General features: G+C 35.9%; 1 protein-coding gene across 3 annotated transcripts in view; it reads right to left on the bottom strand.

Moving 5' to 3' along the window:
• Positions 1-1409: 1409 nt before the first annotated feature.
• Positions 1410-14748, bottom strand: part of kcnd3 (potassium voltage-gated channel, Shal-related subfamily, member 3) — a 134782-nt gene continuing 121443 nt past the window's right edge. The window contains exons 4-8 of one of the 3 annotated variants that reach the window (XM_051118151.1): positions 9953-10051; positions 6637-6669; positions 6435-6527; positions 4861-5105; positions 1410-3083 (exon numbers count right to left, since the gene is read on the bottom strand). In XM_051118151.1, coding sequence (XP_050974108.1) covers positions 2879-3083; positions 4861-5105; positions 6435-6527; positions 6637-6669; positions 9953-10051 — 675 coding nt within the window. In that variant the 3' untranslated portion in view covers positions 1410-2878. Of the gene's footprint in view, positions 3084-4860; positions 5106-6434; positions 6528-6636; positions 6673-9952; positions 10052-14748 lie in introns of all 3 variants that reach the window. The other 2 variants (XM_051118150.1, XM_051118152.1) reach the window with 2 other exon arrangements.

The raw sequence follows: 14748 nt of genomic DNA on the forward strand, positions 1-14748 counted from the left end.
ATGGATTGTATGTACAACAAACAGGAAGATAATCATCATATGAACACATGGGCCATCAAAGAACATTTTGGTAAGAACGGTGTGGGCCGAATACCCTGATATTCCTAAATGTCACAATGTGCTTTTCCCTGTAATACTGGTGTCCTAGAGGTCATGTCCAACCATTTCTAACTCAAGTTTGTGTAACTGGACATCCACTTCGGCTTTAAAGTTCAAGTATAGGTTATGTAATTATTTAAAGGGGACCTCGGGTATTAAGACTTGTATGGCTTAGAGGAGAACTCCACTTCCAGAACAAAAATTTACAGATAATTTACTCACCCCCTTGTCATCCAAGATGTTAATTTCTTTCTTTCTTCAGTCAATAAGAATTATGTTTCTTGAGGAAAACATTACCGAATTTTTCTCCATATAGTGGACTTTAATGGTGCCCCCAAGTTTAAACTTCCAAAATGCAGCTTAAATGCAGCTTCAAATGACTCTAAATGATCCCAGCCGAGGAAGAAGGGTCTTATCTAGCAAAACAATTGGTCATTTTTCAAACAAACTGACAATTTATTTACTTTTTTAACCTCAAACGCTTGTCCTGTCTCGTTTCTGCGATGCGCATGCGTAGTCTGTGTAATCCGGGTCAATACAGTTAGGGTATGTTGAAAAACTCCCATCTCGTTTTCTTCTTCAACGTCAAAATTGTCCTACGTCGCTGTTTTACCTTTTTTTGTAAAAGGAGTATCTTCTCTGCATGTTCATTTTGTAAACACTGGGTCGTTACTTCTACAGCAATGTAGGACGATTTTGAAGTTGGGAAAGAAAATGAGATGGGAGTTTTTCGACATACCCTAACACGCGTATTGACTGTATTGAACCAGAGTTCACGTAGACTTAGACAAGACGAGCATTTGAAGTTGAAGTATATAAATTGTTAAATGTTTTGAAAATGACCAATCGTATTGCTAGATAAGATCCTTCTTCCTCGGCTCGGATCGTTTAGAGCCATTTGAAGCTGCATTTAAACTGCAACCATTTCACGCCATCGAAACAATGGTCCCCCCAATAGTCCAAAATATGTATAAGATTATAAGGATTTTTTAAATAACGTAAGTCTTTTATGGGTTTTCTGCTACGTATATCAGTAAGAGAAATTGTTTATATTATATTAAGCCATAGAAGTCTTAATACCCGAGGTTCCCTTTAATCATTTTTTTCCTGGAAAATATGGCTTATTCTATCTAAAAAGGGCCAAAACAAGATTAAATTTATTGATATGAGGTCTAGCGTGTGTTTCATTGCACTGAACACTAAAACTCTGGCCCTGGAGCGTTAACGTCCTGAGGGGAGGGGAGGGTCACTTTCTATGTATGCTGGTGTAAGAGGCACAAGTGAGTGGGGGTTTAAGGAGATGGGTGGGGTTTAGAGTCCTGGGATGGGGATTATGGTACAAAAGGTGGAGCATGCAGCTGATTGCTGGCAGTTTTGAGGACAGTGAATTTCAAACAACACAGACGAAACAGGGACTTTCTACTAACGAGCACAAATTCTCTCATTGGCAACGCCGTCCTCGTGAACATGGCTGACAAATAAGGACAGAGACAGAAAAGGAGGGACTTGGAGAATTATCTCTAATTGATTCGTACGGTTGACAGTTTCTCCTCTAACAGCAACGTATGACTGGAAATCTAGTTTAACAAAAACATTCACCGTTGATGAAAAAACACAAACATCAAAAGTTTCCTACCCATGTAGTTTTACGCAAACTAGACACATTTTTAAATACCCATTGAGCGATAATGACAATAACACTTAGATCAGAACAACTACAGGAAGCAGGCCAGCAGTGGACGGAGGAAAGGGGCGGGGGAGACATAAAAGGGCGGGGCGGACGAAAAGGGGGCGGGGTAGGCAGCTGCTCTGGTTTTGCCAAACAATGGCTAAATATTACAAAATATTCTATCAACAATATTCACAGTTAAACCAAGGCTTGATACACATTGTAATCACAAAATCTCAGCGACGCCTTGTGCTTGTAGTCACAGAGTTTTAAAAACACTTTATGTTTCTTTCTCTCTCTCTCGCTCTCATTTTTTTTCTTTTTTTTTGGTTCTATATTACATAGTAATGTCTGATAGGTCACAACTAACGTTACAAAGTCGGCTCAACGTTTCGGACTCAGGGAGAGACAGTGGCTTAAAGAAGAAGGAAACTCTCCTCCCCCTGAGAGGCACGAACTGTGTGAGAGGCTGAGAGTTTGAGGGACGATTCAGTAATTCTTACACACGCGCACACACACACGCGGGGCAGAAACATTCAAGTGAGACCTAATTTTGACCAATCACACATATTCCAAAAATAAACACTTAGCACAGTCTAAGAAACACTGTCACACTCATACGGTCTCCCTCAGACCTAAAGCAGATTTTCTCTTATCCTTTAGGAATTATTCTAGTTCAAAATACAACTTAATTGGGATAAAGAAAGCCGAGGCTTTGAGAGGCTGTCTGCGATGTTGGAACAGATTAACGGACTGATATAAAACAAACAAGACTCATGGATGAAAACAAACCCTTGATCTTTTTCCTCCATCGCTAGTCAAAAAACAAAAACAGTATGACCCAACAGAAAACTAAGGGAAAAAGAATTAGAAATGTTCTATGCACAGTGACACTGCAATGACACCCTCATCTATATCAGTCCTGATGGAGAGTGATCGAATACTCATGATCGTCCTGCTGTTGCGTTCGCCTTCTCTCTCATTTTACACAGATGCATCGTTGTTGATCTTCTTTCAGAGATTTCTTTCAGAGAGTCTGAGCCAGCGCACTACTTCTCCCACTAGGGGGCAGGCTACTCATCAGTTTCTCTTCCTGAGTTCTGTTTTCTCCTACAGAGCAGAGATTTTCACCACATCGGTGCCAGGGTTTGGAAGAGGCGGAGCGTCTGGGTTGGGAGGGGGCGGAGCGTCGGGACTGGCTCGAGAGTTGTTTGAGGGAGGGGTTGGGATACTGATGATTGCCGTGGTAACCAGTCCACTGCTCTTGCAGTTCAGACTCCCTGATTCATCCGACATCAGATTGAGACTGGAACGACTGAGACGGAGAGAGAGAAAGAGACAGACGTCTTAAAACTTCATACTCTCACTTGTTTATGTATGTTGTCAATTAACTGCATGTATCACTTATTTTAATCTGAACCAACAAATGTCATTTTCAAATCTATATTTTATATATTTTCTTTGAAAATGCCTGTGGATGAAATTATACATTTTAAAATGTTAATTAAATGGCAGATGCCTTTAATTTGCCATGTTTTTTTTTTCCCCAAAGGTAGCATTTCATGTATCATAAACTAACTAATAAATACACATTTTTATCTTATGTAACAGAAATTAGAGCTTGAATTGAAATGAGGCAACAAATATGAAGTTTACATGTAATATTTACATTTTAACCCTCACTTTCTGTTGAGATAAACTGTGATTTTTGTGTTTGGAGCATCATGAGACGCTAAAAACAATAGTAAAATGGTTTATGCTTATTTTACACTTTGTTTAGATTGTCACCATTTTTAAAATTTAGTAATTCATATTTTATATGATAGATTTTTATAGTTTAAAATTGAAAGTCTGGGTCTGTGATAAGGGTAAACTACATTGCCTTTCAAAAGTTTGGGATTTTAAATGTTTTTTTAAAGAAGTTTCTTATGCTCATCAAAGTTCCATTTATTTGATCAATAATACAGAATAACAGGAATATTATGAATTATTAATATTTTGGAATCTGTGATACTTTTTTCAAGATTCTTTGATGAATAAAAAGTTAAAAAGAACAGCATTTATTTAAAATATAATAATAAATATATAAAATATAATAAGTCTTTTCTAACAACATAAGTCCGTACCATCTCTCTTTTTGAATCAATTTAACACATCCTTGCTGAATAAAACTATATTTTTTTTATTCAAAGAAAGAAAGAAAAAAAATTACTGACCCCAAACTTTGAATGGTAGTGTATATTGTTATAGAAGATTTCTATTTTAAATAAATGCTGTTATTTTTAACATTTTATTCATCAAAGGATCCTGAAAAAGTATCACAGGTTCCAAAAAAATGTTCCAATGTTTCTAACATTGATAATAAATCAGCATATTAGAATAATCTCTAAAGGATCATGTGACATTGAAGAGTAGTCATGCTTAAAATTCAGCTTTGCATCACATTAATAAATTCTATGTAGAAGTTTATTAAAATAGAAAACCACTATTTTAAATAACTTTTTTTGCATTTTTAATCATATAAAAGCAGCCTTGATTAGCAGAAAAGACTTCTTTAAAAAATATTAAAAATCATACTGATCCCAAAATTTTGAATGACAGTGTATATAAAAAGCATTTGAGAAGTACAAATTGATGCAGGCATGTTTTTTTTTTTTTTTTTTTTTTTTTTTTAATAATTAATAATTTAATAATTTTTTTTTAATAATAAAATATTCACCTTAAGCTGCAATAAAAAGTAAGCTATTTTCTCTGAATGAGTGAGACTTCTGTTTATTAGACACTATGGAGAATAAGAATAACAGTTGTAAAACTATTTGTGCTATAAACTAGTGTGTTTATGCTTATGATAATACATTAAAATTCTATGTTAACAGATACCAGTTTGTAACATTAAGCAGCAGAACAGACTGTGTTTGTACAGCTAAAAGAGCTGGAAGCTGATGACACCTGAAGCCTTGCACATTAAAGAAACAAATGGGTGCACCTGGTCTAATAAAACAAACAAACAAAAAGTGGATAATATAAAACAGTTGATGTCTTTTAGCTCTAATAAAAATCAACCTCTAATGCTGTGGATGAAAAATGCTAACCTGGTGTTTAGTGGTTGCTGTTCCCCACACTGGATGTGTAATGCGCTGAGCTCCTGTAGGTTGTGCGTGTGTGAGTGTGTGTGTGTGGCACTGAGAGGCTGCATGTTCTTCTTGGTTCTCCGAGAGCAGCAGGTGCCGGTGATGCCCTCTTCACTGGAGAGAGATGGACTCCGCGATGGGAAGTTCTGTAGCGCTGTCTGCAGGTACCCCTGCTCATAAAGCCGCTCGTCCACAAACTCATGATTCTGCTCACAGAAACACAAAGATTATTTCCTTAAGATTATTAGTTTTTGATGTTTTATTCACTGTCATAAGGTTTTTACTTTTAATTCCTTTTACTTCAAAGCCTTTACGTGCATGTTAACATTTAAATATAAAAGAGAATATGAAACAGTACTGATGCATTTTTACTTCAGTGATGTTTAACAAACGAGAACAAATCAGAATCAAATCATTTCATTTTTATGTCAGTGATATGTTACATAAGACAAGTTTGCGGATGTATTAAATGCATCTCTAAAGAGAATATTCAGTGGTTTTGAATGAAAGCAAAGAGTGAAACTATAATTTTGGTTAATATTATTTTTTCATGTCCAAGCCTAGATTATGTCATTGCTAAGAAAGGGCATTGAGAAAGTTATTACATTTTGATGAAAGATTAATAAAACAAACCTTTCTTCTACTGTCTTAGAATTGGCATGATAAAGCATAGAGCAACACCTAGCTATATTTTATACGTTGCACCTGCTTTTAAATATCAAGTTTGTGTTTTGTATAAAAGATATTTTGATAATATTTAAGTTTTACTTTTATATTTTATACATTATTTATTCTACATATATTTTTCAATGCAATTACAATTACAATATCTGTTTTCTTTTGAAAAGGTTTAATAAAAGTATATTATTTATTTATTTATTTAGTATGCCGCTTGCACGTCACTCCTGTGGCGCCGCGTTGACTTGAGAGTGATTGAAGGCTTCTAACTATTGTTGGGAGAAACGAAGCTTTTCGAAACGCTCTCTGAATCACCTAAACCAGCTGTTTCGCAAAATGATTCACTTTAAAGTAGCATGAATGATTCATAGGCTTACGGCACCTGCTGGTAAAAAAAAACGGTGTTAATGCACTGAAAACTAAGCTCAAACTTACTTTAATCTACAAATAATTAATAAATACCATTAAATATGAAGGTTCTTTTTAATAACGTGTAGTGCTCGTTTTGTCTGTAGGCAGGACTTGGCAAACTAGGGCAATTAGAATCAAATACTATCTTTCTCCTTTTTGTATTATACACACTTAAGTATTAAAAGTCATTAAAGTAATTTAAAAAACACCTAGCCTACATTTAAAAAATTGATCCGAGATCAGTTGCACACCTAATGGGTTTACCAAATCAGTGGCATCTAGTGCGAAGAATATGAATTTCGAAATGTTTTGAAACTGTCAAAACAATATTATGTAGCCTTCTTTGCGAGTTTGATACACATTCTGAGACACTGATTTGAAACAAAAGATTTGTAAAGTTTCATAAAGCGGTGTTTTCAAAACAGCCACTACTACTTCTGACTGACCGTGGTCTTCTCCAGGCAGTGCAGAAGATGGTGATGTTGACTCTCCAGCAGAGATGTGGTCTTCTTCATCTGCTGGTCCTCCTCTAAGGAGCCCTGCAAAAACACATACACACATTCACATCATTTTTAAGGAATCACCACATTTCATGCATGAATAATGAAGTGGAGAGAGGGACAGAGTGTGTGTTGTTTGGCTCAGTACCTGTGGTGAAAGTTTCATCTTGTAATAGGGGAGCTGCTGTTGTGTAAGAGTGGGAGGGAGAGACATGGAGAGTGGTTTACTGCTTTTGGAAGGAACTTCATCCACAACAGAGCAGCACAATATATCATCCATAACTTAAATAAACAAAGCTTGAGAGAAAGGAAGGACGAGGGGCCTCAGAGGATTGGGCGAATCAGAGTGATTCCACTTTTCTGTTTCACAAATCCATTGGTACGGCTACTAAAACTGCACATATCTGTCTCTTTTATTGTAGAGCTTTTGCCTGGGAGCTTGTGCTCGCACGCTGGGCCCTCCGGGCTCAACGCACATACACTGCTCCACATTTTCACCATTTCCACAACGTCTTAACACGACGCAAGCACCGAAATAACATAAGTGAGTCAGTGAGTGATGTGTAGGAGGAGAGAGAGACAGAAGGAAAAAGAAGGATATTGATAGAAATGAAGAGAGAGCAAAATTAGGCATCTTACAGTAACATACCCTGAGTACTCTTATTCTGAGCAGACTGCATGTTTGCATGTGATCTGCGTGGTGTTTATGAGCTATTCAGACAGGCTAACCTAGAAGCAGCTTCTTTAGTTTGACGTGAAGTCAGACCACTCTTGGGTGAATCGCGCTGAGAAACCTCAAATAAACCCCAAAATCAAAGAATATTTTGCATAACGAAACTGAAGTCCATTTTTAGGACCGTTTCAAATTTTTCTATTGTGACATTGTTTTCATGAGTTAAGCACATTTTGCACCATTTTCAGTGTTCTTATGTGATTCACGCTCAAAGGCATGTTTTTTTGCAGAGGAAAAAACCTAATGTGTATTTTCAACCTTCCTTTTTTCTGTTGATATTGACTTTATTGTTTTTATATTTGGAGTCTCAGGAAAATAGTTTCACCTAAAAACAAAAATTTTGTCATTAATTACTCGCCCTCATGTCGTTCCACACCCGTAAGACCACAAATTAATTTATTTTTGGGGAAATGTGAAAGCTTTCTGACCCAGCACAGACAGCAACACAACTACCATGTTTAAAGCCCAAAAGGTAGTAAGGACATTGCTAAAATAGTCCATGTGACATCAGTGGTTCAACCTTAATTTCCTGAAGCTACGAAAATACCTATTGTGCGCAATGCACATTTTAGTGGGTGTCTTCTGCAAATTAGAGAAAAATGTATGATATTTATTTTTCTCTCAAAAAAACAAAAAAATGGTATTTTATTAAACAAACCTTTTACATTTTTTTTTTGTTTGAAAAACAACAATTTAAAGCATTACACTTATTGTTTTTATGCTTAAACCCTTTTTTGTCTTTGACCCATATATAAATACACGCACATATGTAAATATTTGTATGTATCATATGTATTTGTATGGAAGCACTTACATGTAATTTATATGTAAATATAAATATAAATATAAATATATATGTAATAATAAAATATTTTACATGTAAATCTAATATTTTTCGTTAATATATGTGTGTGTGTGTGTGTGTGTGTGTACTTGTTTTTGCTACATTGTGGGGACCAAATGTCCCCACAAGGATAGTAAAACCTGAAATTTTTGACATTGTGGGGACCGGCTCGTGGTCCCCATGGGTACAAAAGCTTATAAATCATACAGAATGAGATTTTTTGAGAAAGTAAAAATGCAGAACGGTTTCTGTGAGGGTTAGGTTTAGGGGTAGGGTTAGGGTAAGGGGATAGAAAATATAGTGTGGACAGTATACAAACCATTGTGCCTATGGAGAGTCCCCACAAAGATAATAAACCAGACACTGTGTGTGTGTGTGTGTGTGTGTGTATATATATATATATATATATATTGTATGTAAACAAACTTTTATTTTGAATCGATTAATTGCGACTAATTGCAGCTCTAATCTTGCATCATAAAAGCATAAAAGCTGAGGCACAAGTACATTTAACCCCTTAAATTATTCAGTTGAATACACAAGTGCTCTTCTTCATGAGCATTTGATTGTGTGGTATAAAAACTAGCCTAGAGTGCCATCTGCTGTTCTCAGCTTTCAAGGAAATTGATTTATTGTGACATCCCCCAGAATAAAGTCAAAGGGCCTTGACTATGGTAGTTGCATTGCTGTCTATGCAGGGTCAGAAACTCTCGGATTTCATTAAAAAAAAAAAAAAAAATCTTAATTTGTGTTCCGAGAATGAACGAAGGACTTAGGTGTGGAATGACATCGGGGTGAGCAATTAATGACCGCATTTTCATTTTTGGGTGAACTATCACTTCAACAGTCTCCCTTGATCTGATCCAACCTCAGTAGATTTGGAAGATATTCTTAATACTTTATCGATTTGATTTATGTAGACGTGCACTTTTCAGAAATGTGATCTGTATCTGTTCTAGCATTAATTTCAATTGTATTAATTCTTGTTTTTATACCAGAAGTCTCATTTGTTGTTGGTTAAATTGAATAAAAGCATCTGCCAAATGCAAATGTAAAAAGCAATGATTATTTAGCATTAAAATATACAGTACATTGCCATTAAAAAGTTTTTTTTTTTTTTTTTTTAAGTATTATATCCGGTATTAAGTGTGTTATTTTATATTTTAATTAATATTCAGTATCAAGTACATATTTTCACACTGTTAAAACCATCAGGAGGCCTCTTAGACTTAGCTCAATTTTGTCAGGTTCCCGTCTGCTTCACTCTCTGGACCTCTCTGAGTACGTTCTGTGAAACTGGTTAGCTGTTTTCGGAGTGGCCTGCAATCTGTCTCTGTACTCGCTGTTCACTCTCAGAATGTTCCTCGTTCTTCAAGCGCATTCGACGCATTCAGAGAATCGCCGGTTTTCTTTTTCCAGGAAGGCATTTTATAGGAGCTGGACGGCTTCAAACAACCACAGTAATAAAGACCAGATCTCCCGTTCACACACATGCTCAGAGCCTACTCACTAATGAGGGCTTTTAGCAACACATTAAGACATGTTCACATCAGTTCATCACTCTGTCCTGATAAATTGGATGTCATTGAGTTAATTAAGCTGATGTTTGTGCAAATATGCAAACGCGAAAATCTCATAATCGCTCTTAAGTGCTGAATATTGTCTTGCCCCATGTGAATCCATAGCTTTAAACACTTTTAAAACAAAACAACCTGACACTTTTATCTCTGCGCTAAAACACCATCTGCAGGAGTTCTTGTTGAAAACCATGCATAATGTATGGCAAATAAAAAAGAAGCCACCAGAAGTCAAACAGAAACAAAATATGGGAAAAATGAGCATGAATGTGTGTGTGAAACAGTGTGTGAGTGTGTGTGTGTTTCTCACCGTTAGCTCCAGTGATTGGTTGAGTCCATTTCGTTTGCTATGCAGGAAGGCGGTAGAGCTGCCGCTCTTGGAAATTCTCATTCGGGCCAGTCGGGCTTTCTGTCAACACATACATACACAAAGGAAGTTACATCTCAGTCTACCAGTGCTTTTCCATCACAAAGGTCTGAGTTTCAATCTGATCCCTGTTGAAAGAGCAGTTCAGATCAAAGTACTTTAAGAAACAAAATGGATTTTCAGATGGATTGCTGTCCATCATAAACTGATGAAAAATGCAAGTGGCTTCAAAAAACTGCTGAGCCAATCCGAACTACGCTGACAGCCATGCAGTTAAAATGTGCACAGATCAGGGGAGAAGAAAGCGGTTGCTCGCTAGCTCTACAAAGCATAAAAGAATGGTAATTTAGAGAAACGCAGCTGTGTAATGGTTAATTACTGTAAACGTCTTGTGTAATGCTGAATTACGGTTAGCGCAGCTGTGTAACGATAAATGATAGAGCAGCGGTTTGCATTCCCTCAGTCTATGTCATTTTTATAGGCACAGCATGGATGATGGGTGGAAACCAGCAGTCAAATCCTCTGTGGAACATCACATTTTAATATTTACAATGAATGAGAGTATTTTAATCTTCTCAGATCCAGAGGCATCAAATGATCTGATTTGCGCTCTCATTCTCTCATCATCTCAGAAAACTGATCCTCTCTCTCCTTTCGGTTCCCTTAAGATGTAAGAAGCTTTATTGACGTGATAAAAAGGGTGTACGTTGGCAAAGCATCAATAAACATTATGTATACACTAGATTTGTATATTTTTGTGAACGTGTTAGGATTTTGTGGGTGGTTATCCGGGTGTTGTGTTGCGGTCACTAAGGTGTTTTGAGTAATTTTTAGCGCATTGCTTTGCATTTGCTAGGTTGTTAAAGGGATTGTTTACCCAAAAATGAAACTTCTGTAATTCATTTCTCACCCTCGTGTCGTTCCAAACCGTAAAACCTTCCTTCATCTTTGAAACACACATTAAAATATTTTTGATGAATTCTGAGAGCTTTCTGATCCACAATAATGACTTTATTCAACAATTTCTTATCTTCTGTGTCAAAGAAATTGTTGAATAAAGTCATTATTTTTATTTTCTTTTGCGCACAAAAAGTATTCTCGTCATGGACTATTTTAACTATGTCCTTACTACCTATTTGGGCCTTGAACGTTTCAGTTCCGTTGCCGTATATGCAGGTTAAGAAAGCTCTTGGATTTTATCAAACATGTTAATTTGTGTTGTGAAAATGAGAGATGGTCTTACAGGTTTTGAATGATGACATGAGTAATTAATGACAGAATTTTCATTTTTGGTAAACAATTCCTTTAATGTGGTTGGTTTCTTGTAAGTAAGTCACTTAATATTAACTTCTTGTTTATAGTTGACAGGTTTAGTGAAGAGCCCATTTAAGTCTGTAATAGGAATTACTAGTAAAAATATCCAAATATTTATAAAAGGAAATAAATAAAAAAATATATCTTATATTTAAGATTTTTTTTGTCTTTCTTTCTTTCTTTCTTTCTTTCTTTCTTTATATTGTAATGTATTACAATATATGTGACCCTAGACCACAAAACCAGTCATTAGTCATTTTTTGAAAGATGAATAAATAAGCTTTCCGTTGATGTATGGTTTGTTATGATAGGATAATATTTAGCCGAGATAGGATTATTTGAAAATCTGAAATCTGAAGGTGCAAAAAAATCAAAATATTGAGAAAATCGCTGTTAAAGTTGTCCAAATGAAGTTCTTAGCCATTCGGTACGGTAACCATTCGGTACGACATCCACGGTTCAATACGCACTTGTGAATTATGTTTTTTCGGTTTTGCATTTAAAGATTTCCTTGTTTTGTTTCTCTCGGAATTTGTGTATCACATGTTTGCATATGTGGATTTTCTGCACGAGGGCACCCTCTGGCGTCCAGTATGAATAAAACCCATTCTATTTTGTGTAAAAAAAACTGAAAAATAATACCTCTCTCAAAAGAAATACTAAGCAGACATTCAATAATTCAACAATTTTTTTGTCTCTTAGAAATACACATTTGATAGTAGTTTGAGTTAGGGTGCAGATGTAGATTTATGTTCATTATCAAAATCAGTAATATCTGTAAAAATTGTAGCAGCCTCATTTTTGTATGGCAAAATTTAGGTATTCTGACTGCTTCAAATGACTTACGCTATTTCGTTCCACCTTTCCTACATAAACATTATATCAAACATTTATCAAACGCTTAATAATGTTTATCAAGAAAATTAATTTTGCATGGTAATTATCGTTATTTCATGTTTTTCTAATACTATGGAAGTCAATAACTACTGGCAACTGTTTGTTTCCCAACATTCTTCTAAATATCTTCTTTAGTGTTCAAGCGAAGAAAGAAACTCATATTGGTTTGAAACAATGTGAGGGTGAGTAAATGATGACAGAATATTCATTTTTGGGGGAACTATCCCTTTAAGAATGTCTAGACATTTTACTGGAGAACATGGAAAAAAAGTTTCTTATTTCCTGCCATGTAACTTGAGTATTTGCATAATCTGGTTTAGCTGTGTTTTTATTCTCTCAAACACAAAGAGGCTTTTGTGTGGCCCCCTGTCAGGTGTGTAATAGGACCATGTAGCTTGATTTTCTTGTTCATGGAGCTTGTCACCTTCACACACAGATGGTAAGTGTTCATGGCCTGAACTGTTAATAGCACAGCTAAATGCTAGAGATCAGCTCTATGGGTATAAGAGCAAAACACTCAGGGGAGACGAACAGTGATTTGCACGCCTATAGTCACAGGACATTGTGAATAACACCACCTCTTGTCCACCGTTAGGGGTCATCGGCTCCCACACCACAATTGAACTAGGCCAATTGGCTGCTCTTTCTTGGATACAGGCTCACAAATGCATTTCATCCCAATGAGTGTTTGTATGCGTGCATGCGTTTTTAAATTATTGAAGAGGAACAAATTGTGTCTCAATTGCATCAGAGACCTCGCAGAGATCAAACCGGTATTCTGATGTTCATTAATTTCTCACACACACTTGAACACAGATTGAAAGAACATACACCATCATTAAAACCCTCACACACAAACACACACGCAAGTCCCTGTGGGTGAGTGGAGTGCTAACTCTGCTCTTTTCACAGGAGATTGCCATCACATAATGGAATCAGTTTGGGCCTCTGAGACCGTTTGTGTTTCCAACAAATGCTGCAACAATTTTCAGCTATCGTGGAAAAAAATGAGGAACATTTTTCCTGGGGATCTGCTCCTGCAGAACACGAGATGGGGAACGGTCGCAGTAATGCCGAGGTTCTTTATCAATGTGACACAGAATATCGCTGCTGAGAACTGTTGTTCAGGACTAGGCCGAAGCTAACCGTGCTGTGCTGAGATCAGATAGACCGAACAAAGCACATTCACAGATTACATTTCAGTTATACACATAAAGCCCACTGTGACGCACCTTATGGCAGTGGTGAGGCCAGAAGACTGCTCTCTAATTTCATCATGAATATTATGAAGCTTTATGAGGCAAATTTGTGGTCCGTGACCAATTTCAATTCACTGTAATCATATCAAATTGTTCCTATTTGAAATAAAAATACATTTTTCACACTATGTATTCAACAGAAATATGATAATATTGCCATAAAATGCAGTTGCGTTTATTTCCAAGTTATTGTTTTTTTGGTAGATTTGATTGGGTGGATGAGACATTACTCCAGGTATGGTGTTCTTTCCCTTTTGAAAAATAAGTGCACTTAAATGAATATTTTACCCAAAAATGAAAATTCTGCATCAGGGTACTTGCATGAACTTGCATCAAAAACTGACACAGAAGAGAAAAAATGCTGAATTAGTTATTTTGGTTTCTTTGCCTGTTGAACTTTTGATGTCACATGGACTATTTTAACAATGTCCTTAGTACCTTTTTGGGCCTTGAACATGGTAATTACATTGCTGTCTATGCAGGATCAGAAAGCTTTCGGATTTCATCCAAAATATCTTAATATTTGTTCCGAAGATGAACAAACAGGTTTGGAACAACATGAGAGTGAATAATTACTGAAATTGAATACATAGTTTTAATTTATGTTAAAGGACGGGTTCACCCAAAAATAAAAATGGTCATTATTTACTCACCGTCAAGTTGTTTCAAACCTGTATGAGTTTCTTTCTTCTGTTGAACATTCAAAATATGGGTTGTTGATGGGACATGGCATTTTCACTGTACCACGAGATAAAAATTAATATAATTACAATTGTAGTTATTTAAAATGCTGTAAATTGTTAAACATTTCTTTGTCCTACATGGAACTTAAAAAAAAACTGCAGTGTTGTTGTTGTTGTTGTTGTTGTTGTTGTTGTTGTTGTTGTTGTTGTTGTTGTTGTTGTTGTTGTTGTTGTTGTTGTTGTTGTGTGTGTGTGTGTGTGTGTGTGTGTGTGTGTTTTTTTGGTTTTGTTTTTTTTGAGCCAAATGTCAAAATTGTCCTATGGTGTGACTGTCTCAAGCATGGCTCAATAAATTACAACTTTTATATATTAAAAAGAAAAGCATAAAAATGTTCATGAATACCTCTGGCATAATTGTACAAGTGTCTATTTTAGTAAATGGCAATCACTTTTTTTCATCTATACGTTTCTGAAAGTGTAGGAACTTGATACATTTTGTCATTGAAAACCTCTGGTGTGACACCATATTCTGGTTTTAATTTGGCCAATTACAGAAAAAACTTTTATTAGTTGAAGGACTCTATTC

This window comes from Labeo rohita, chromosome 8 (assembly GCF_022985175.1).
Source record: "Labeo rohita strain BAU-BD-2019 chromosome 8, IGBB_LRoh.1.0, whole genome shotgun sequence".
In the NCBI taxonomy this organism is placed as follows: Eukaryota; Metazoa; Chordata; class Actinopteri; order Cypriniformes; family Cyprinidae; genus Labeo; species Labeo rohita.